This window comes from Podarcis gaigeae, assembly GCF_964106915.1.
Source record: "Podarcis gaigeae genome assembly, chromosome: 8".
Classification (NCBI taxonomy): Eukaryota; Metazoa; Chordata; class Lepidosauria; order Squamata; family Lacertidae; genus Podarcis; species Podarcis gaigeae.
The window spans coordinates 51,351,650-51,375,526 of record NC_139684.1 but is presented as its reverse complement, the minus strand read 5'-3'; the positions used below and the strand labels follow the sequence as shown (position 1 = coordinate 51,375,526).

The window sequence follows — 23,877 nt, the reverse complement described above, 5'->3', positions numbered from 1 at the left end:
GATTTGGGGGACATTGGTTAGTCTACTGACCCCACACTGAGGACAAAATGTGATGTAGTTTGCATTTAAAGGTGGACTTACCTAATTTCCACCTTCCAAAATTATACAAGAACTGGATTTTGAAATTCACATTTCTCAGAGCTTGGCAATGCACCTTTCCAGCCAAGTAATGCATCCAAAAAATGGATATGCAAGGGTGAAGTGTGCCTAGATTGGTGGAAACAACATACAAAGATGCATTATATTAACCAAAATTGCATACCGAAATCAGTATACAGTGGTACCTCGGGTTACATACGCTTCAGGTTACATACGCTTCAGGTTACAGACTCTGCTAACCCAGAAATAGAACTTCGGGTTAAGAACTTTGCTTCAGGATGAGAACAGAAATCGTGCTCCAGCGATGCGGCAGCAGCAGGAGACTCCATTAGCTAAAGTGGTGCTTCAGGTTAAGAACAGTTTCAGGTTAAGAACAGACCTCTGGAACAAATTAAGTACTTAACCCAAGGTACCACTGTATTAGGAGAAATTTTCATGAGGACTTAAAAATAAATAAATCACAAACCGATATAGAAATGTGGGGAGCAGGTCTGAAAAACAAGAAACTGAAATAGAAAAGATTTTCCCGTCCTTATCCCAGAGTCTGCTTTTTCCTCCTCCTTTTTTTCAGTGGTCTGTAGTTCATCACAGCAGGCAAACTCACAGGCTGCTTCCAGCCCATGTAATTGCTTAAGGTACCCCGCCAGCCCACCAAAATCTGGGCATGTCTTCCTTGACTCACCTTGCAAAGGAGCATCTTCTCACTCTGGCATGCTGCTGTTGCAAGGAGGTCTTAGCACTCAGGAAACGGGAAGAACTGCTTAAAGTGTCTGTTCCACCAACCATTTTATGTTGAAACTAGGTAGCAAGAAAGTGAAGGAAACTGAAATGGACAGATTGGGCCTTCCTAGTACTAGGGCAGATCAAAGCACGTAGTCTTATGGACGACTAGGGTGGGTACCAAATAATGGTGTATTTCCACCATCTATGAAAAACTTACCTTTTTGCCCAGGCGTTCTCTGACCATCAGTGCCAGTTTTAAACTGCCTTCTGTACTGCTTTATATTTTGCTACAATTGTCTTAATCTAGATGCAATTGGCAAGCAATGTGAGCAGGGCCAGCAGTCCCTAAGGGTGTCTCTCTCTCTCTACACACACACACAAAACCCATGCCAGTAAATCCTTTCGCTCATCTTGGACCAAAGTCGTCTTCCCACGGCCAGCTTGAGACTGCTCCAAACTTTCAAGCGCTGTTAAAACTATTTAAAAACATGAAACTCTCTTTTGGATTCCAAGAAATTCCCGAGAGGAAATTCTTGCCAGTTCTGGGCACCACAGTTCAAGAAGGACACTGACAAACTGGAACATGTCCAGAGGAGGGCAACCAAAATGGTCAAAGGCCTGGAAACGATGCCTTATAAGGAACGGCTAAGGGAGCTGGGCATGTTTAGCCTGGAGAAGAGGAGGTTAAGGGGTGATATGATAGCCATGTTCAAATATATAAAAGGATGTCACATAAAGGAGGGAGAAAGGTTGTTTTCTGCTGCTCCAGAGAAGTGGACACGGAGCAATGGATCCAAACTACAAGAAAGAAGATTCCACCTAAACATTAGGAAGAACTTCCTGACAGTAAGAGCTGTTCGACAGTGGAATTTGCTGCCAAGGAGTGTGGTGGAGTCTCCTTCTTTGGAGGTCTTTAAGCAGAGGCTTGACAACCATATGTCAGGAGTGCTCTGATGGTGTTTGGCTTGGCAGGGGGTTGGACTCGATGGCCCTTGTGGTCTCTTCCAACTCTATGATTCTAGGTATCTCCACGGGTGCATTCCCTTTTAAACATTGAGCAGCGTGTTTATTTGATTGTTGCCTGATCTTGCATGTGTTTAAAAATGAAAGCCACAACAAGGTGGGGAGAGACACAATTTGAAGATTGTCAAGACACACATTGAGGAAAGTGCTGCGATATAAAAGCAGGATTCTCAAAAGATACAAATCATGGCATTAAAAATCAGTGTCTATCAGAAGAGAGTATTGTGTAGAAAACCTACAGTGCAGAAAACAAGGCAATACAAAAGTGGTAAAAATACACTTTGCAAAAATATCAGCCTGTACCAATTGTGTTTTAATTTATCAATATTTTCCCTGGAGTTAGGGTTGCTCTTCCACATGGTGAAGCAATTTTGCTGAAGCTAAAGATCATTGGCTGGATGAGGGAGATGCATACACTGGGGGAAATCCCATGTAGGTTGCCTTGCAAACTTCCATCATGGAAAAGCTCTAATGCTGCTCCCATTGCTTGGAGGAAATCACTTTTCATTGGGCAATTTTATTGTTTTTTTAATTGTACCATTTCCCATCATGCACTAGATTTTCAGTTCTACCCAAAGTGCAGACTATCTTCCAGAGAAATTAATGCAGCAGAATTGAGTGGTTCAGGACACAGTCAGTGAATACCTTCGTAAACACATATTTTCCCTTTATAACATTTGTAACTGGGCAAGGCAGGAGGGACCCTTGTACTGCCAGACCCTCAGACAGTTTTGGAAACACATTACCACAACACCTATGGTCTAGAGCAGCCTTTCTCAACCTGTGGGTCTCCAGATGTTGAACGAAAACTTCCATCACCCCTAGCTAGCAAGAAGAACCGCTGGTCTAGAGGCATTGTGTCCTTAATGAAGCCAAGCTGACTCTACAGAATGTTGTTCTTCTTTTACTCAATTGCCTTTACGCCCAAATGATACACACCACTTGTCTTTGTTGAGTTTATGTTTTGCGTATGTATTTGTAAAAAACTGAAGACACCAGTAAATAATGATAAAGGTGATAGGTTTTTAAAATGATGTTTATACCCGTAGAGAAGGGCCAGTAGCAGGGGGAAAGGTCTCTGGCATTGCCAGGGATGGCTGAGAAAGGCTTCTGTCTGAAACTCTGGAGAACTTCTGCCAACTGATGAGACAATCCTGAACTAAATGGACCAAGGTTCTGACTCAGTACAAGACATCTTCCTGTGTTCTGATTCACAGATTCAGGGCACTAACCATTCCTTCATTTGTATGCTATACCAGATTGTGCCGAAAGCAAAATGGAATGTCAAATGACTAGACCCAGACATTCTTAGCACTAAAGGTTGCTTTGTGCATCCTCTGATATCTAGCCCTCGTATCTGCTTCTGGAACAGCTCCCCTTGTGTAGCTACAGGTATTCGTGAATCTCATACATTGTCCATCTTTTGACAATGATGCCCACACAAACAATGACACTTTCACCTGTGCCAGTAAGATAGTACATGAAAAGTGGGCTGCCAGATCTAAGGTTCCCTTCCCTTGCTCTAAGCAATTATTGGACTGGTTTGCACATAATGCTTTGTTTAAACCGTGCTTTCTTTAACAAACCAAGAGTTAACCACAAGTTATCCCACAGACAGTCACCATGGCTTATTTTTCAAAAGCTTGGTTTGTTTTCCAGCTGCTCTTGCCTTGTGCATTTGTAGCTTACTAAATTTCTGTGATGGGGTGCTCAAACATACCATAGTCAAGGGTGCTAGGTTCACACATAACACTAAGCCATAGTTAAAACAAACCAAGGTTCATAAGCCAACAATAAACCATGGCTTCAGACTGTGGTTTGTTGGCAGTGAACAAACCATAGTTAAGCTGGAAGGCAGGATTTATACATAATGCTATGCCATGATTGAATAAACTATTGGTTGATAAACAGTGGTTTAACATTATGTGTGGAACAGGTATCTATAAATGTGCAGAGGATCCAAGGGAGACAGCTGTCATCATGAACCATGGACAGCTACCAACCCAGCCATGCCTCATTTTCTGGGGGAAATGGTGCTAAAGCAGACACAGCCATAAGACTGAAAGCAAACAATGAGACAAGAGAAAGCCTACTGTTCCTTCCTGGAAGAGAATCTGGGATACAATAATGTCACTGAGGTGGATCCTCTGTGCAAGGAAATGCAGACAACATGCTCCTGTAAGTAAGCATCACAGCAGCACAGTTACTATGACACTCAAAAATAACTCCATAAAAGGTGTAAATGCTGGTGCAGTCTGTTCATGAAAATGCCACCTAGCGCTGGTTCACACATGCAGTTTCAACTCTGCTGACTGCAGCATCAAGTGGGGCTTGTAGGAATGAATAGGTCATTGCAGATCTAATACCCCCTGCCACCCCAAAAAAACCCTTTCCTAGCTCCTATTTCCAATAAGAGTCAGTTCACACATTCAACTGCATGCTAGATTAAGTTATGCCAATGATTTGCAACCCATTGTGTGAACTGGCTGCATTGGAAAGTACCACTTTTTAAAGTTGACTTTGGACAATATGACTGTCCTAGCCAGATCATTAATCTGAGGATAGCTCGCTTTTGTATGCACATTTCCATATAACGTCCTTATTTGATGCTACAGTCAGTAAGTGCTGAGAACTACCTTTACTCAGGCACAGCCTAGCCAGTTATTTAGACCGTTCCTGAAAGTCACACATCTTTTCCTTTTCCTGCTATTACATTGCTGAGAAATTCTGAATCCGCCAAGGCCTTTGTCCAGATGCTACTGTAAGATGAAAGATGTTTCCCAAGACCATCCATATTTCAGCACTGAAGTAGTACACTGACTTTCAGCCTCAGTCCTGTGCTGGTTATTCTCGGGGCAGGTTCTGCCAGTGGGAAGGGCCACAGCTGGTCTGGCATCAAATGGCTACAGAGCGGTCAAGAGGTGTAGAAAGGCACCTGAGTGTGGAGGACTGCCCCCCATGTCCTCTTACAATGTTTTGTCATTCTGGTGGACATTCAGAAGCTCCTCAGCCAAGCTGATGAGGCCATTCTCCTCCAGGGCGGCGACCAGTCTTTCTATGGTGGCTCTCTTGCCTTCTGAGTCAATGAACCTGCGGAGAAGCTGGTACGCTTGCTCATAGAGGCCCTCCCGGTCGTACTCTATGGCCAAGTTGTCGATGACAGGATCCCGAAGGGCCCGGCAGTTGACCTGCAGAGACCGGCCCACCTGCTTCCACTTCTTGGACACGAGTTTGGCAAATGTCTGGTGGTCGTCTGGAGAGATTTTTCTGTTGGCTTGGGAAGGGAACAACAAAAAACAAATCTTAACTCATCAGGGACATGTTGTTCCGTACAAAACAAAAAATTAGGGATGAATCCAAATGAACGGACTGATGTTAGTCAATGGGTCCATTACTTTTAATGGGACTGCTCTAAATATGGAGAGCTCTGGACCCAACCCTCCCAATATGTGGAAACAGGGGACACACCTCACTACCTGCTTGCCAGGACCAGCCCTGGACTGCATGAGACTTCTGAGGTAGAGGATGCTGCTGCTGTTGACCCTACTACTGACCAATAAACCTCCCAAGACCACTGCCTGGGAGAATATCCCACTCAGAGAGACTGAAAGCTTGGAGGAACACAATATGCCCTGACTGGTTTCCAATGGTGGCTGATACTCATTGGGACTGTTGGGACAGAAAGCAGGGATGTCAATAGTAGGCAGGGCCAGAGCCAATGGCAGACAGAGCCAACTAATTTGAGCTTTGTCTCAATCCTTCCTCCTGCTGTGTTTACCAAGGGCAAAACTGAGACTCAGGAAGTCAAAGCTGGCAACTGAGGTCACTCTCTAATACTGGTTGTAAGTCCGAGGGCAGGCAGGCAGGTGGAGGCTGGCTGAGAGCAGGCTGAGGTTGGTTGGGAAGTGTCCCGTTTGCCTTAACAGAGCAGCCTCAACTGCTGGCCACATCCCCTCATTTCTGAGCCACCAAAATCACCACCAAGGGCAAGGCTGAATGGAAGCGATACCTGGGTGTGGTGTCCATCCAGCAGCAGAACTCTCCTTAAGCCCTATCCATGAGGAGGACACCTGACTCTTCAGCTGCTGTTCCAGAACAGGACCCCAATGAAAGCTCAGGGAAGGGTGAGGCAGCAACACCAACTCTTGAAGCTTCTCAGATGAAACCTAACAGGTGCTCAAACAACATCTAACCTTGCAAGTGCTCCTTGTGTGATTTCTGGCTAGACAACTCTCCTACTATCCCGACTCTTCTGATCTTTTTCTTCCCCTTCAGAAACTTTACAATACGAAACTATAAACAGTAAACAGTCCTGCTGCAAAATAACACCATGTTTTCAGAGTTTTCCTTGAGATGACATAGACAAATTTGTCCAGCTCTCTCCTTTCAGTGCACACGTGTTTAATTTTTTTTGTCTTGTAACCAGTTCTTATTCAAAGTGATCAAGTTCTCCCAATTTCCTCTTGGAAACACTTACCGAACTGCTGGCCCTGGAAAGTGAAGGTGTCTCCCTTTGGCAGAGACCCTGAGATCTCCACAGAACTGTAAGATGGAGGCAGAGAATTCAAAGATGGAGGTGGAGAATTCAAAGATGGAGGTGGAGAATTCAAAGATGGAGGCGAAGAATTCAAAGATGCAGGTGAAGAATTCAAAGAAGGACCCGTGTTGTCAATCTTGCCCAGAAAGGAACAGTTCCTGAGAGATTCCTCCAGCTCCGTGATCTCTTCATCCCTGAGACGGTTAGGCTGAAATGGAGAACCAATGTAATATAGTGGTTTAAAAATGCTGCGCTAGAACCTGGGAGACCAGGCCTCAAATCCCCACTTGGTGAGGAAGCTCACTGAGTGACCCTGGGCCAGTCACTGCCTCCCAACCTAGTCTACCTCATAGGGTTGTTGTGAGGATAAAATGGGGAGGGAGAGAGAACCATATACACTGACTTGAGCTCCATGGGGGAAGGCAAGATATAAACATAGTAAATACAATAAGTAACATACCAAAAAACCCACAAATCATCTGCCCCGTTAATTTTACCTGCAAACTAGCTGGTTCAGTAATAAGCCCTATTAAAAAATCAGCATCCATGATGTGTACTGTGTTAGATCCTACATTCAGGTGCGCTGCCAAATATATATATTTGGGCTGCTTACTGGGCTCTGGGTAGGTTGCAGGAGGGCCCTGGGGTGCTCTCAGCACCAGCCTGTAACCTCCCCAAAGATTAGTAAGCAAGGAAAACTCACTGAGTGTGTGGGCAGAAAAAAGCAAATAAATGGAGAACAGGGAACAGCAGGTTTTCCACACTCTTCATTTATTTATTTCGCCCCACCACCTGCATAAGCTTTCACTCACATATGTAAAGTGAGTGTGAGTTGTGGGTCAACTCAGTTCCCTAAGAAGGTAAGCTGTCACTTAAATAATAATAATAATTCTAGTCCTATTTGTTAAAGAACAGAGTTCAAAGTGGATGAGCAATGCCTGCTGACATCTGTGAAGAATTGCAGGGCTTGTGGGTGGGAAAAGATGGGGCTTCAATGTCCCACATTGTCCCTTGCCTTTTCCCAGAAAGAACCATAAAGACATATTATGCCAAAGAAAAGTGGGCACATTTGCCCAAGCTGCAGAATCTAGCTTTCCTTGTCGCAAAACTCGGATGGTTCGCATGCTGAATTTTCCTCTTAATTATCTAACTTGGACGCTAAATAGCAGGAGTTGGGAAACTCTGGCCGACAGACCAAACTGGGTGCAGCACAAGTCCCAATTGGGTCCACAGGACTGCTTCTCCCAAACTATTCCTGCCCGTCCCACACGGGACGTCATTCGTGATGCCCTGTGTTCAGCCTTTGGATGAGCCACGCCCCTTGCGCTGAGGTTCCCAAGTGCCCAGCTGGCTCTCAGGTTCTTGGGAAAGCTCTGGACAAGAGACTTTGTTCAGTGGGTAAGTCAATCCACCTGTCATGTATTGGATGTCAAAACAGGTGATTGGCTGGTGGGCTGTCCTGCACACCTGTCTAAGTTGGCCCACAGGGACAAGTAACAATCCAGCTCACCCAAAGGTTCCAGGCTCCTGCCATATAGCCACCCACGCAGCCCAGCTTTTCTCTCGCTCGCACCTTTTCATGGTAGATGCACTCAAGGCACCGCTCCTCCTCCCGGATCATGGCGTCCAGCTTCTCGGCGCCCGTTTTCAGCTCCATCTGGACAGGGACTAAGGTGGACATGGACAAGGAAAGTTTGAGGTGATTCTGGAGGGAGTCTTGGAGGTGTCCCTCGCGATAGCTTTGCAGGAATCTCCGGCAGTTCTCTTTCTTGCAGAATTTGAGCTGGATTATCAGGTGAGGGTCGCTGCAATGGACCTTCAGCACATCTACCCCGTTGAGGCTACCCGTTGAATCTGGGGAAGATTCCAAACACAAGAAGCCACTTTGTGCTGTCAGACTACTGGGTTATCAAGCTCTGTACCTTATACACTGAATGACAGCAGCTCTGCAGATATATATTTTTCAGTTGTGTTTTATGCTGTTGAGTCATCTTGGGCTCCCTTTCGGGAGGAAGAGCAGCAGATGTCAAGGCAATAAGCAACTATTTTACTTTTAAAAGACAACTGTTTAGGTAAGTTTTTAATGTTTGAGGCTGTATTTTTTTTAATATTCGGTTGGAAGCAGCCCAGAGTGGCTCGGGAAACCCAGCCGGATGGACGTGGTATAAATAATAAATTATTATTATTATTATTATTTTAATAATAAGTTTTGTATAATCTTCCAGAAAACAAGCAAACACACACACAGAGAGAAATAGCACATTTACAAGAAGACCTAAAGTGATGCTGCAAGATAGGAGTGCAGACAGAAGCCTCTCTATTTTTCACTTATTCTTATCTTTATGACTAAAGTAAAGGAGACCTTCTAGGCCTGTAAATTATACAGGCTGGGAAAGAGACTTCCCTGGAGAGTTCCAATGAGTGGAAGTCTCTTAGCAAACAGAGCGTGGAAGACAAATTGCTGTGTTCTAGAACTGCAGGGTAGTATGCAATGTTTGGGGAAGGACTCGAGCATTTCGGCGGAGCATCTGCTTTGAATGCAGAAGGTCCCAGGAAGGGCTAGAGAAGACCTGTGCCTGAAGCCCCGGAGAACTGCTGCCTGTCTGTGCAGACAATACTAAGCTAGGTGGTCCAATAGTCTGACTCAGTATAAGATGGTTTCCTAGATGGTTTAAACCAGGACTGGAATCTCCCTTTATCTTTAGGGCCAACGTTGTAGCTCAGAAGCAGAGCACCTGCTTGGCATGCAGAACGTCCCGCGTTCCATCTCTGGCATCTCCAGGTCTGGGACCCTGGAGAGCTGTTGCCAGTCAGAGTAGTCAGTACTGAGCCCAATGGTCTGACTCACCAGCTTGCAAAGATGTGGACTTAAGAGAAGCTTAAGTTCCAAGAGCAGCTCAGATGTAAGGATGCTGAGTGACAACAGGCAAATGATGCCATCCTCAATGAGTTGCTGTCTTGGGGCACTAATGGCTACACAGAATACATACCCGCTAGAGCCAACTTGAGTGCTTTGAACACGCAGGGCTTCTGCTTTGGGTCTCCATACATCACAGGAAGAAGGACATTTTCCGATGTTGACTGCACAAACAGGTAGGCGCTTCCCACCCAAACATCAGAGACGTCTCCCATCTTTCTGTCTCCAAAAAGAAACGAAAGAATTTGTTGACTTTTTTTTATTTAACAAGATTTATATAGCACTCAATCCAAAGATCGCTACATACAATAATATAAACTATTCATATAAAAACCAAACTTTTAAAACAAATGGATGTGAGATTCATACCAGGGGTCAAATCCCCACTCAGTCATAAAGCTCACTGGGTGACCGAGGGCCAGTTATCATCTATAGTATTAGCCGAACCTACCTCACAGGGTTGTTGTAATCAATCAATCAATCAATCAATCAATCAAATAAATAATATGGGAAAACCTTTGGGGAGTCCAGTGCTATCACACAACTATTTTAAGGGTGGCTTCCTGGACTCGCGCCAAAACAGACTCCATAGGGGGCTTAGCCCATAATTGATCCCATTGTACTTCTTTGATGCTTCTCTTAAGGTCCTTTCCCCAGGCTCATGTATATATTGTGTATCCCCCATAACCAAGTTTAATAATGGCTTATAATAAAGCAGAAGGCAGTACATATTTGGGGACCTATAACAGAAGGATCCAACTGTTGCCAGAGTTCCAATGTCTTCTCCTTTGCCTTGCGAGAGGTTTGTTTATAGAACCAGCTGTTCTGAGAGGCCATGTTCAGCACTATCTGACCTTGTGTCATCAGCACCAATATCGCATTTCTTGTTTGCTCAAATTTGCACCTCTAAACAGAGAGAGTGTGCCACATTTTGGTCAGGTGCACCTAAAAACAAGTCTTGAAATGTATCAAATGCAAAATGAATGAATGAATGAATGAATGAATACTGCCTACATTTGAGTCTCCTCATTTCCCCTGCCCTGCAATACTAGGAAAATAATGTTGATCAGACTTGCAGGGTTGTTGTAAAAAATCACTGAGATACTGTATAAGAAACACTCCGAACAAAGTTCTATATACCTGCTAAATAATACTTCGAATATATATATATGCAATATACTTCTATAGTATATTGTATTTTAAAATGGGGTTTCAGAGTTTTTAGAGGTTTTTGAATGTTTTATGTAGATTTTCAATTTCATTGTTCTGTATGGGAGGGACAGTGACAATAAAGATATCGTATCGTATATCGAAGTGGTGGCATTGATTTTTATTGCCAAAGCAAAACGAACACTTCTCCGTTTCTCATTGCCAGGTTTTTACCGATCAGGACAAACCTGACCTGCTTTGATGAGTGCATTTATTCCGGATTAAGTAATCCAAAACAGACACACATCCGCCCCCAGTTTCGTAAACCGAAGTTTCTAATACGGGTAGGTTCCTCGCGGGTCCCTAGAAGTACGGGAATATCCCACTTTTTCTCTCTTGAACCCTCTCAAAATCCTTTTGTTACAAAAGCGAGATCCCCATCTGCACAAGGTACGTAGGAATGTCAGGTCCGATCCGTCCCTCGGGCCGCGCAAGAGAGCAAAACATGCCCGAGCCCAGTTCCTGGAACGAAGCCGCTTCCCGGAACGCACGGAACCGAAACTGGCCTCTTGGGCCTTGGCAAATGAAAACGGATGAATTGCGCATCGTCGCTCCACTCCCCACCCGCACCTTTCTGAACTCGCCTCCCCACTTTTTAAAACTGGCCACTTTAAACTTGGGGGAAACTCCTTGCCACCCACTTTCTCCGTAGCGAAATCTCCGCGCTAGGCAGCGGGAGGCACGGAACGATTTGGGCCAACGGGGCTCCCGATCGCTACCTCGGATCGAGTTCTCAGCAGCCGGAGCCTGCGCTAGCGCCCACCCGCTTCCCAAGGCGGAGAGCGACCATTACCTCTTCCCTTTGCCCGATCCTAGCCGGTCCTCCTCCTCCTCCTCCCCGAGCGCAGAGTGAGCTACAGTGCGCGTCTTCCGCCTTTGCGCATTAGCCGCTCGGAAAGAGCAAAAAGGCACTTTGCACTTTCCTGATCATGTGGCTATTAAAGGAAGATGACCCGATCCCTGAGCAATGACCGCCCCCCCATATGCCAGTCACTCCCCCCACCCCATATGCTCTCTCCCACCCACAACCCCCCCTCCGACTTTCAAGCTTGCAAAGAATTCACAGGATTGTTTTTGCAGTTCGGGGATCTGGGGAAAGCCTAATTCCAACCTGGTGGAGCTTTTGCTTTTTCCTTTTTGGCAGTTTTCTCCCCGGAGAAGAATGAACCACAGTCTCTCCCCCTCCAAACGTGGTTTGCGAGAGGCAGCGGTGACCGGCTGGCGGACCTGCCAGTCCAAATCGAGCACCGCTTCCCATTGGGCTGCTTGTTTGGAAGGTACAGAAAGATCCGCCCCGTTTTTATGCACCAGGAAGTTCAGGCTGCCAATCAGTGGGCGCCCCGAACCGTGGCCTTGACAGGAGAGGCCGCCTGGGGGCTGGGGTCGTCTGAACTCAGGTAAGGAACGGGGTGGGAATTCAGTTCGTCCTTGGCTGCAGCTCACAGCTCTGACCAAGGTGCTGTTTGATCGCCTTGTTTTTAGAAAGCAAAAGCGCCGTGTCCCAGAGCATCAGCAGAGTGCATATGCTCGCATAGATTAATTCCACTCCTGCTAGGAGGAGGAGAGGAGATCTCTCAGCGCTCTTGGGAAGATCTGCTAGCTGAAAGCTGCTCCAAGGCAGAGAGGGGACTGCAGAGGGAAAAGGAGCCTGTCCTGCTGCGCTCTCACGGGCAGGTTGGAACTTGCTGGCGGGCTGTGATGTCTAATGATCATCAGGAGCTCGTTTTGAGGAGCGCTGTTAGGTATCCCCTGTGCTGTGGAGGCTGTTGCCGGTTCCATGCTTTGGAACATTATTCTAGCAGAGATGCAACAGGCCACCTGGCTCCTGACTTTCAGGAGTCTCTTTGAAGAACTTTTTTTTTTCCAGCCAGCAGTCCTATGCGCAATTGTTTTTAAAAATTATTGAGGAAGGCAGTCATATTAATGATTTTTCGGGGGGGGGGTTATGTTGCTGTCCATTGCCCTGATATTTTATGAAAGATGTATAAATCAGCCCACTATTGTGAAATAATCTGCCAATAGAGATTCAGCAGGTGCCTTCTGTTTTAGCTTCTAAGTGCCTCCTGAACATTTTTCTTTTCCATTGGGCTTAACGCAGGCAATTAAGATCACATATTTCCATAGCTGTTGGCTGATTTCGACATTTTTGTATGTCTTTCTTGCTGTATTTTATAGCTGTTGTTTTTTTAAAAAAAATGAATAGAGGTATATAAATATTTTAATAAAGAGCAGTCAATCACAGCAAAACAAAAAAACAAAACAAACAAACAACCCTCCACCTTGTTTGAGAGGCCAGCTGCTTAGCATACTTTTGGAAAGAGATTTTGGCGTTTTCCTGGGAAAAAACAACCACCTGCCGTCTCCAGTAAGGGGAGGTCTGCCTTGTAAATGATGTTGACATATGGTTTTCATAAGTCTTTCATGCCATCTGTCATTCTGTGGACAGCCTTGGGCAGCAAGTGTCTCAGGAATCGCACTGCCGGTGCATCAGAGGTCAAGGATAGCTCTCAAAGCCTCGGTTTAAAGCATTACTGGCAGGGCTATAATGGCTGCACTCCTAAGGGAAAGTCTGCCCTGCAGAAAGGTTTAAGAGAGAGGGAGGGTTGGATTTTTTATTTCTTAATGGTGGGTGGGTGATGTTCCTTTAGGAGCCGCACTGCCTCTCTGCATCCCTGCTTCTGCAACTCCATGATACCTACTGAACCTCTATTTTTATCCAACAGGATATTAAAAGCACAAGAAAACATCGAACATTAAAAATTTCCCTAAACAAGGCTGCCTTCAGATGTCTTCTAAAAGTCAGGTAGTTGTTTATTTCCTTGACATCTGATGGGAGAGCATTCCACAGGATGGGCGCCACCACCAAGAAGGCCCTTTACCTGGTACCCTCGCAGTGAGGGAACCGCCAGAAGACCCTCGGAGCTGGACCTCAGTGCAGTGGCGTAGCGTGGGTTGTCAGCACCCGGGGCAAGGCAAGTAATTTGCACCCCCTAACCCGTGGATTTGTGCCCCCTAACCCTAACCCCCAGATGTTGCGCCCGGTGCAGCCGCCCCCCCCCTGCACCCCCACGCTACGCCACTGCCTCAGTGTCTGGGCTGAACGATGGGGGTGGAGGCGCTCTTTCAGGTATACTGGGCCGAGGCTGTTTAGGGCTTTAAAGGTCAGCACATTTAAATCAGCACAATTAACAGGATAGTAAAACATTCTCATATCCCCGTACTGGGAAGGTTAAGGAGTATTGGTTAGGGCAGGATTGGGGAACCTCCCGTCTGCAGGTAAAATTTGGTCTGCCAAGCCTCCCCGTTTGGGCTATGAGGCCATTTCAGGTAAGCCATGCCCACTTGCCTGTTGTCGTATATATCAGGTGTGGGCCAGCTAAGGCAGGGCTTGGCCCAAAGGGACTTTCCAGGCACCGCCTACTGTAAGTGCCATCAAAACCTCCTGCAGAACACTTCCCAAGAGCACCTGGCAACCAGCGGGTTGTCAGGTGCTTGGAAAGCGCTGCGCAAAGTGCCCTGCAAGCTCTGTTTGTGGCACCTGGGAAGCACTGAGCACATCAAATCCCTGCTCAGCCATGACGCTCATTGGTGCCCTTGGGCGCCAGTCACTGCCTCCCAGCCTAACCTACTTCACAGGGTTGTTAGGATAAAACGGAGAGAGGGGAGACCTATGTGCACCGCCTGGAGCTCTGCGGAGAAAAGGTGGCATTTAAATGCAATAAGTAAATAAATAACAACGATTGAACAGAAAGGCAGCAATGCTCTTTCTTTTAAAGAAATAATTCCCCTTCAAGAGCCACTGGGAACTTCCAGCTTCTCATGGAAAGAGCAACATATAAACTGTTTATTCTCCCCTCCCCACCCTGGGGTTTGCTTTTATGTTATTTTATTTCAGAATTCTGCCTCTCCCTTGCTGAGTCACTGACAAGGAATTCTTGGGCAGAGGCAGCAGAAATCACTAACGGTTACCTTGACTCATCATGAACTTTACCTTGGGGTGGGAGAAAGCCACTCCTTTCTCAACAGTGCAGTAGTAAAATTAACTATCTGGGGCAGGGGGCGGGTGTTGGGGGAGGGATGCAAGTGTAAATGTGCAGTGGGAAATTTAGATTTCTCCATGTTTGTTTTGGACACGTTTTGTTTCAATTGTTGTGCCATATGCTGATCTTTTCATATGCAAAGTCATCTTGTCTTTTTAATCAGTGAGCAAAAGGATGCTACGATCACTAAGAGCTAGCATGGGTTTCTCAAAAACAAGCCATGCTAGATGAATCACATTTCTTTTTTTGATAAGAGTTACAAGCTGGGTGGCTCAGGGGAATGTGGTGGGCGTGGCATATCTTGATTTCAGTAAGGCCTTACACAAAGTCCCTCATGATGTTCTTGCAGAGAAGCTGATAAATTGTGGCCTGGAGGATGCTACTATTAGCTGGATTTGGAGCCAGTTGACTTACTGAACCTAACAAGGGCTCACTAATAGTTCCTGTCTTCTGAGGGGTTCAACCTGTTGTAAACAAAAATTGCTCTTTTTCCTTATGGGGTATCCAAGAGCCCATATAGAGTCCTTACATAGGTTCCCTATTGGTAGGAAAGAATAACAGAGGCCAACCAGAGAATACTGAGAAGCAAAGCAGCTAGTAAGCTTGATCTTTATTGATCTGTTGCAACAGGGTGCTCCCCTCACCCACAGGAGAGGAGGAGGAACCCAGAAAAATGGTGTGCAAAGCCTTATAAAGACTTTTGAAATTGCCACCCTGTAGATCAAGACCACCCCCAGAAACATCATACATACATCACAGAAAAGGCAGTTTAAACAGAAATTTGAATGTTGTTTATCTCCTGTCTAGCAGGTTACTTGATTGGATTGCCTTGGGAGCCTGGCCAATCTTTTGTAATGATAAATACTTAGTTCCTGGGCCATGTCACAGGCTCACATCCTATTCAAACACAGACATAACCTTAAGATAGGATTTGTGAAGGAAAAGACAATGGGGAGGCTTTTCCATTTTCCTTTGACCTTGCAGAGAAAACATTTGGTCAGTTTGGGACAGTTTGGGAATCAAAATGGTTCCAGGTCGATCTTCCTGTGCTGATCTATGCATGTGTGGTTATGAACATTACCATATATCTAAGACCTCAAAATTCCTATCACAAACCTATCTCTCCCAGCTTTGTGTTGTCTGCAAAGGTGATCAAGATTCACCCCAACCCTTTATAGAAGTCAGGGAAAAGAACCTTTTTCAGCTGAGAACCTCAGACATGGATTTTTAAAAATGGCGAGAAGTACTGGGGCAAGGCAGTACCCTGCGATGACCCACTCAAAACCTTCCTTCAATACCCTGGTTTGTGGAGTTTCCTTACAGCTCAATAGGGCCATTTGATTCTGATGCTACTTCACTGGTGTTTGTAAAAAAGAAAAAGAAAAAAAAAAGAGTGGCCCTCCCCTGCGCACATTGACTTGCTAGATCCTTCCCCTCCCTTCCAACTTTTGACACAGCACATGAATGACGCGTCCTTTTTATAGGAGGAGTGGCAAAAACGGTGGGGCAAGGAGTGTTTAAAATCAGGCACAACTTCCTTTTGCGTAAGCCTCCCCCCCTTGCTTTAAAAAACAACAACCTTGTACTGAATACAAGGAAGTGACTTCATGGTTTCAGAATGGAAACAGAGTTTATGGGGCCTTCCTGTTGCAGACGCCTTCATTGTGACCTTTGAGAGTGTGACTGATCTCTTTGTGCCTGGGAGGAAAGGAGAGAGCACATGGTGGCTTGAGCAGGCAGAAGAAGAAAGCACATCCAGGGGCTCCTGGTACGTATGATGCAAAATACTCTTTCCTGGGTATACAACTGCTTAGCAGAGGAATGGTGCTTCCCTCTCCATCCTTGAAGTGCCTAAAAATAATGTGAGCATTTCTACTCAGTCTTACTTTTTCGAGAGCCGTAGTTCTGCATGAGAGCCAGTGTGGTGTAGTGGTTAAGAGCGATAGACTCGTAATCTGGGGAACCGGGTTCCCGTCTCCGCTCCTCCACATGCGGCTGCTGGGTGACCTTGGGCCAGTCACACTTCTCTGAAGTCTCTCAGCCCCACTCACCTCACAGAGTGCTTGTTGTGGGGGAGGAAGGGAAAAGGAGAATGTTAGTCGTTTTGAGACTCCTTCAGGTAGTGATAAAGCGGGATATCAAATCCAAACTATTTTCCATTCTGCCAAATGCAGCCACCCAGTGCCAGGAACAGAGGAACTTATTTTGCATGCAAGAACTCCTAGATATCATCTCCAGGTATGGCTTGGAGATAGGCAGCCTGTAGACTCAAGGCAGACAATACTGAGATGGAAGGACCAAAGGTCTGACTTAGTATAAGGCAACTTCATCCGAGCCTCTCTCAGAGGGGACACCTAGAAAAGGGCTTCAGGTGAAGGTTGAAGGGTCCTGGGAGGTTCATACTGAGAGATTTAGGCCAAAATATATTTGGGTCCCGAGCTAAAAGGCCGTTTCACCTCCTTCAATCACTGCACTCTGCAAGTAGGGGCTTCCTGAAGATACCATCTTATCAGGAGATCTGTTCCACACAGTACTATGTAGGAAGTGAGCCTTTAGTGTTGTAGCACCTGCCCTTGGAATGCCATCCCATTAAATATTAGGCGACATCTTTGCTGTCTTTTCAGCAGCTACTGAAGACCAGCTTCTTTCAATGAGCCTTTTAAAGCAGGGCTATTTCCCAGTCTGTGTCTGTCCTGGAGTTGTACTTGCTGCCCTGGATCCCTTTGGGAGGAAGGGCCAGATATAAATTTAGTAAATAAATAAGTAAAAACAAACAAACAAAGATAATTTGAAACAGTATCATTCCAAATGAGATCAGGTTCTAGTCCTAATGTGACTACTTAACTCATTGGCATTTATTTCTGCATTCAAAGCATCTGCCCTCCCACTGAGCTAGGGAGCAGGCCACCCAGTGTTGAGCATTCATGTTTTGAATTTGGATGGGTTCAGCTTTCCTTCTGAATTTAATTTCTTTTTTAAAAAAATATAATTTTTATTAACAGGCCAATCAAATCACATTATTTCCAAATCACATTAGTTCCAAATTATACAGCCAAATTTTAAAATTTTTGTTGGGGGTACCTATGATGGGATAATGAGCTGCTTGTGCGTAAAAGCTTGATCCCTCTGGGGTTTGGCTGGTCACCCAAACCTAGGCACTAACGGAGCCTCCCAAAGCATGACTCCGTCAGTCGCTGGTAGAATCCGACAGTGGGCGTCTACGGAACTTACTCCAACATAAAAGTTGTTTGACAGACATGCGCCTCCTGGACTCTCTGCGTGACAGCTTCCGGCGAGGGGTGGGGGTTGCTAAAGGGGGTCTTGTTACCTCCTCACTGTTCTCACTAGAAGTATCCCAGAGCCTCTCCCCCGATTCCCTTTCCGCTGGAACTCCTGCTCTCCCCCTACTGGTTCCTTCTTCTGCTGTAGAGTCTCTCCTATTCTCCTGGAGCCTCTCCACCACCTGTCCCTCCGATGGCAGTTCCCTGACAGTACCCATACTTGAAGCTCCGAAAAGGTGTCCAAACATCACTTATATTGCTGCTTTAATTAGACAATTCTATCCAGTTCTGTCCAGAGAGTCTCTTTGTTACTTTCCTCATCTTCTTGTTGTTATCATATATTCCTTTCTTTGCGATCTCTGATAATCTTCACAAGCAGGTTGAAAACAAACATCCTCTATGTGGGTTTTACACTCTCCAAAAATCATATCACATAAGGACAGCTGCCATTTCCACACCTCCGTAAAGAGACTTTCCCTCGGTCTGTCCGTTGATTTTCCCAGGCTTGCCAGACATATCTCAGAGGGCTCTGCCAAGGTCTAGATCACATTCCTATAAGCATTCACATTCCAATGACCCTGGTCCTCCTCCCCCCTCCTTCTTAGGCAAGCCTGTCTTGGCCCTACGCCATTTGAAACTGCGTCATAAAACTTTCCTCCGTTTGACGATGTTTACCAATCCTCTCTTTGATCGATAATTCACTCCACACAGTTCTTAAATTCCTGCTTGTGATTAATAAATTGCAACGATTCTTCTTTCTGGGGTGGAGGGTTATTAATACTCACATAAGGCAAAGAAAAAGAAAAGTTTTTTCCTCCACCCTCCTTTCCGTTTCGCACCAAACATACCAGTCTTTTAATGGTGATTCATCACTTGATTTATTTGTCCCGCCCGTCGCTCCGCTCCCATAGATCCATTAATCAGCAGTCTTAACTCCCAATCTTCGCTTGATGTATGTGCTTTAGCTTCTTTCCAATTATATATTTCCAATTATATGTTTCGAGCTAAAGCAACCAGTGCGCTGATTGGAGACAGCGTCCGGGAAGAGCCGACTTCACACAAGGGCTTGTGCCAAGTGTCCGCACCCCCTTCTTTCGAATCCGGGGGTGAATTATGGACACCGGTGGCAAGGCAGTCCCCCCCATCCCCTTGGGGGGGCCAGGAAGACTGAATACTTCCCATAGCAGCCTCTTAATTACCTTGTGTGGGTCGGAGAGATGTTATTGTCGGCCATCTTCCAATGTGCCCCCGGTGGCCCCCTCCTTCTGAATTTAATTTCACCTCCATCTAGGATAGCTGCAGATGGAACCTGCAGCAAAAGCAACAAGCAGTTGATAAGGGAGGTGGCTTCCTTTAGGATTTGACAACAAAAATTGAATAGGGAACTCTTGTGGATATTCGTATGATTCCTCCTGCCTGACTTTTTACTGAATGATGTCATTGATTCTCTATCTGCCTCCAAGGCTTAGTGCACACAACCAGGTTGCCGACTGACGGAGTAACTTTGCCCTCTTGATATTCGTACAATGACATGTTCTTGTGAAGGGTGTCCACGTGATAAGTTCATAAGTTATTGCATGAAATGTTTTACCTGACGACCTAACTATGTGTAGCCCCTTTTCACAATACTAATTTGCCTGCTCAGAGTCATGTCCATTAACTTCAGTGGGTCTGAGTAGGACTAGCATTGGGTACCACCCTTTGGCATTTTTCACCTCAGGAATAATGCATCATTTATTGTGGTGTTTTCCTGGACTCCTTCACGTGATTTCTGCTTATTTCATAGACTGATGTTTGTTCATCTTGCGTGCGTTTGTTTTCCAGCAAAGAAAGCTACATTCCCAAATTTGCAACCAGCTGTCCTAGGAGAATGCCAGTGTTGGCCCCCGACGCTTGGAGCTACATCCCTGAAGAAATCCTGGCCAATATATTTTACTACTTGCCTCTTAAAGATCGGCACACAGTATTCCATGTGTGCCGGCCCTGGGCTGCAGCAGTTTCTACCAGCTCCGTCTGGAGTTTTACAGAGGTCAGGTAAGAAGGGAGAGCTTAAAGTGCAGCCTCTGTTTGAAGGTCTCCTGTGAAGGAGAGGCCGCCTCCTCCTGAGGAAGCCTATCAAGTGCCTCTTCCCATTTGGAAGCCTATCCTGTTGTGCTGCAATTGGTTCTAGTGGAGCAGAAGTTGTCTACAGTGTCAGATATTTATCACCTCACCCCAAGAGGCCAGTTTTCAAGTGAGGGATTGTGGAGAATAGCCCACTTTTCCATGTTTGATTGTATCTTGACATCAAATGATTGGCAGGTGGGTTGTCCTACCCGTATGCAGACATTGGCCCAAGGTGATAGAGTGGGTGGGACCTGCTGCCCAAGCAAGATTGAACTCCCTCATCAATTCAGTCTTGCTTCTTGCAAGGTTCGGACTCTCTAGCCAGTTCTCAGCAGAGAGCTGGGGCCACCTGAGGCTTTCTGTAGGCTGACAAGGCTTCTACTGCAGCCTCCCCTTGCCCTCCTTGAGGAGCTGGTTGTGCTGGCTTAAAGGTTCCTTGGCCAATTCATAGCTGCTGACTTCTGCAATATGGAAAGGATGGGGGCCTTGTCCATGAGGAAGTTGGGACAGCTACAGCCTCAGGTTTGGAGGGCCTAGGGGGGGGGGAGTCCTGAGCTTCTTCCACCCCACCTCCAGCCGCCCCACTGACTGGAGATTTCCTTCTCATCTGTATCTTCCTCAGGGAAGTTTGAGGAGTCTGAAAACCCATATCAGAGAGCCTATATCAATGAGCACATTCCTGATACTTTGGATCACTATGAGTTTCTATTGAATTGTATTAATGCTGTGATGAATTTGGGATTTTTTTATTTTTGCTTTATATGCTACTGTGCTTTTGATATTACTCTAGTGATTGTCATGTTCGTTAGTTTTTAAAGCGATTGTTTTTCTTGTGAGCTGCTTTGAGCTCAACATTTGTTGTTGGAAAAGCAGGATGCAAATATTAAACTGAATTTTTTTAAAAATCCCCCATCATTTTTTTGTCCAGTTGCAGCACAGAGGATGAAGATGGCGAAGGCACTTTGCAGAGCTTGCACCAGTTTCTGAGCCACATCAAACACCTGAAGATAGCCTTTGATCAGTCTCAGGAGAAAACCCAGAGGAACGTCACTCAGATTTTGGACATGCTGGCCAAGCAGAACCACAAGTTGCAGGCTCTGTGCATTGTGTGCAAAGGAGAAAACCCCCTTTTCTATTCCGGCCAAGACATCATTCAGAGCATCCGGAGAATCTGCCAGAGCCAGAATAAGACCAACCTTCAGCTTATCGATTTCCGGCAAATGCCTTTCACTCTGGACGACGGGCTCATTCAGCTGATTGCATCCAGCAGCCCAAATCTGCATACCCTGTTCATCAACAACCGCACGCTGGTTTGCAACGTCAAGCCAGAGACAATCTGTGAGGTTCTGAGGGTTTGTCCTAACTTATCTACCCTGGGGGTCTACTATGCCAGCCTGTCTGAGGATGTTTTCCAGGAACTGGTAAAGTCAAATCGAGGGCCCTTCAAGTGCCTGGATATTTTCTGCGAGCGCCTGGACAAGTACATCCCCGTCATCCCGGAAGAGCTTTGGGCTATGGTTCGTGAGAGATATCCACAGCTGCAGGTGGAGATGGAGTTCGACCACACAGTCCCTGCGTGGAAGATCCCTCGGATTCTAAAGCCCAATATTCCCGTAACCAGTTTGCAGCTTAACACTTACACGTACATGGTGAACCAGATTCGGTTTGCCACCAGCAACTACAGCAAGACTCTGGAAAGGCTGGTCATCCGCACTACGCCATCTGATGACCTCAACTCCTCGCTAACAGATCTAGCCAAAAAGTGTGTGCATCTGAAAGAGGTCCACTGTTACTGTGTGGTTAGCCCAGCCGTGGTACAGGCCTTTCTTTTACACTGCAAGGGTTTGAGAAAGTACACTCTAAAGGTCACCACGGGACGCAGCACTTGGAAACCAACAATAATCCAGTGATTTTTCCATCTGCAGTAAAGGCACATTCACACCTATCCTCTCAGACACTAGCAGTTTAGGCCTTTGGTAATGTCCGGGGTGTACATTTCAGTACTGTCCACACCACTGAGGCTGCAATCCTAGCCCTGCTAACCTCTGAGTAATCCACACTTACTTACTCCAGAGTTGGCATGGTTAGGATTCTGGTGCAATTCCATTTCCTCTCACTTTGTTGCTAAATTTACTGCTGGAGTAGGCAACTGCTCAGGAGTAAGGTGGGTAAACACAGAATCCAAATAGAATTACACACTTACTTCTCAGCTGATATGGCTAAGATTGTGCTGCAAGTGGTACTGTATTCAGTGGGGCTTACTCCCAGGTAAGTACGGTTAGGACTGCATCCTAAGTCCCATTACCTATTAATGTGAACAAATCACAGTCTTTGCCCTAGAAACAGGTGAACAATGTTTACAGAGTGGCATATATTTTTCAGATTCTTGCAAAATCATAGCACTTTAAATCTGTGATATGATCATAATTCACAATAAATATTTGTATACGAAATGCAGTGTTTTTATAGTTCTGCTTAATAATATTCATGTGGGGATTTTTTGTCAGAAACATGACTATTGTGCAGCTTGGACCCCCTCTCTCAAGTTCAAATCCTCTTCATCGGGGTGGTGTCAGGGAAGATCAGAAATTACTATTTTTATTCAATTTACCGGTATATACTGTCCTTTATCAAAAGATCCCTGGGCAGTGTACAACATTAAGAACACATTTTATGGACCATCACCATAAAAACACAATCATAGCTGTCAACCGTCCCTTATTTGGCGGGAAAGTCCCTTATCCCAGCGCTGTGTCCTGCTGTTGTCCCTTATTGATGATGTCCCTTAAATTTCCCGGGTTTCAAAGGAAGTAGCTCCTCTCCCTCCCTCCCTGCCAGCCAGGGAGGAGGGAGGCTCCAACTGTGTTGCTTGGCTGGGGGGTGGAGCTTGCATGCCTTGTGCCGATCAAATCGGCCGCGTTGCCTGGGGACTCGCCTTTGCTCAGCGCTTCCCAGCAGAGAGGTGATGGTGGTTTCCCTTGCTGCATCCCCTTTGCCAGGTTGCTGTGCTGTGGGAACCACCGCTTGAGGCTTCTTTTGGCTGCTGGCTGGGCTTTCTGCCTTTGGCTCGGAAGGGCTCAGAAGTTGAACATACCTGTGCTTGGAAAATCCTTTATTTTGGCTGCTGATCCCTTATTTTCGAGGCTGCTGGTCAGTTATTTTCAAATCTGTAACTTGACAGCTATGAACACAATACAAAACACAATGATAGACAGCATAATGATAAAACAATCGTGACAACAGCCCCATCCCTTTAACAGGCCATAGATTATTTAATGGCCAGATGCCTGGATAAAGAGGAATGTTATTGCCTGGTGCCTAAAGACATGTAATAATGGTGCAAGAGGAGCTTTTTCTTGGTTTGTAAGCTGGACTCAGTTCCCATTAGCCTTTGTAAGCATGACTCATGGCCAGGGATGATGGGAGTTGGAGTGGAGTCTAGCATCCGGGGGGGGAGGGGCACAAGTGCCCAAGTGGTCTAAACTAAACTAAAAAGCTTCTAAATTAAAACGAAAGGGGGGGGGGACACATTGGAGGCATACAAGAATGGTGTATAGGCACAAGGGGGCGCTGCAGCCTAACAAACGAGGATTAAGGAATCCTTCAAAGCCAAGCTCCCATTCTCCTGTTGCCCCCATGATGTGTAAGGCTTCCTTCCCCCTAACTGAGGCAAGAAGTCTCGGGAACATCACCCCCACCTGATGCAAGCAGGGAGCTGGACTTGTGCTCAATATAATTAATCATCACATATGTGAGGTGCCATCAGTCCTTTGAATAAAACAGCAAATATTATCATGACGAGCTACTTCTATGTAAGCCACACCTGGCTTATTTATTCCCCTGGTAGGCAGAGAAAGAACTGCCCTAGCCAGGAGCAATGTATTTAAACTATCATGGATAATATCCATTATCCAAACATCCAGAGATTTCTTTAAATACAAA

At 45.9% G+C, this 23,877-nt stretch overlaps 2 protein-coding genes across 9 annotated transcripts; one reads left to right on the top strand and one right to left on the bottom strand.

The window, feature by feature from the left end:
- Nucleotides 1-2,137: 2,137 nt before the first annotated feature.
- On the bottom strand, nucleotides 2,138-11,752 carry TRADD (TNFRSF1A associated via death domain). 4 transcript variants are annotated; one of them, XM_083749983.1, is made up of 5 exons: nucleotides 11,620-11,752; nucleotides 9,373-9,522; nucleotides 7,956-8,236; nucleotides 6,323-6,590; nucleotides 2,138-5,119 (listed from the first exon to the last, which is right to left on the bottom strand). In XM_083749983.1, the coding sequence occupies exons 2-5, from the start codon at nucleotides 9,512-9,514 to the stop codon at nucleotides 4,812-4,814; spliced, it is 999 nt and encodes a 332-aa protein (XP_083606109.1). In that variant the 5' UTR covers nucleotides 9,515-9,522; nucleotides 11,620-11,752; the 3' UTR covers nucleotides 2,138-4,811. The 4 variants fall into 4 exon arrangements, with proteins under 4 accessions (XP_083606109.1, XP_083606108.1, XP_083606106.1 ...); XM_083749982.1 differs by having other exon boundaries at nucleotides 9,373-9,518; nucleotides 11,620-11,706; XM_083749980.1 differs by lacking the exon at nucleotides 11,620-11,752 and adding an exon at nucleotides 11,302-11,461.
- A 38-nt stretch (nucleotides 11,753-11,790) lies between these two features.
- On the top strand, nucleotides 11,791-22,388 carry LOC310849601 (F-box/LRR-repeat protein 8-like; the record flags this gene model as incomplete). Of its 5 annotated transcripts, XM_083749961.1 has the most annotated exons (6): nucleotides 11,791-11,905; nucleotides 13,232-13,311; nucleotides 15,678-15,784; nucleotides 16,202-16,316; nucleotides 19,654-19,863; nucleotides 20,864-22,388. In XM_083749961.1, the coding sequence occupies 2 exons, from the start codon at nucleotides 19,700-19,702 to the stop codon at nucleotides 21,843-21,845; spliced, it is 1,146 nt and encodes a 381-aa protein (XP_083606087.1). In that variant the 3' UTR covers nucleotides 21,846-22,388. The 5 variants fall into 5 exon arrangements, with proteins under 5 accessions (XP_083606087.1, XP_083606085.1, XP_083606086.1 ...); XM_083749959.1 differs by lacking the exon at nucleotides 15,678-15,784; XM_083749960.1 differs by lacking the exons at nucleotides 13,232-13,311; nucleotides 15,678-15,784 and having other exon boundaries at nucleotides 11,807-11,905.
- Nucleotides 22,389-23,877: the final 1,489 nt, after the last annotated feature.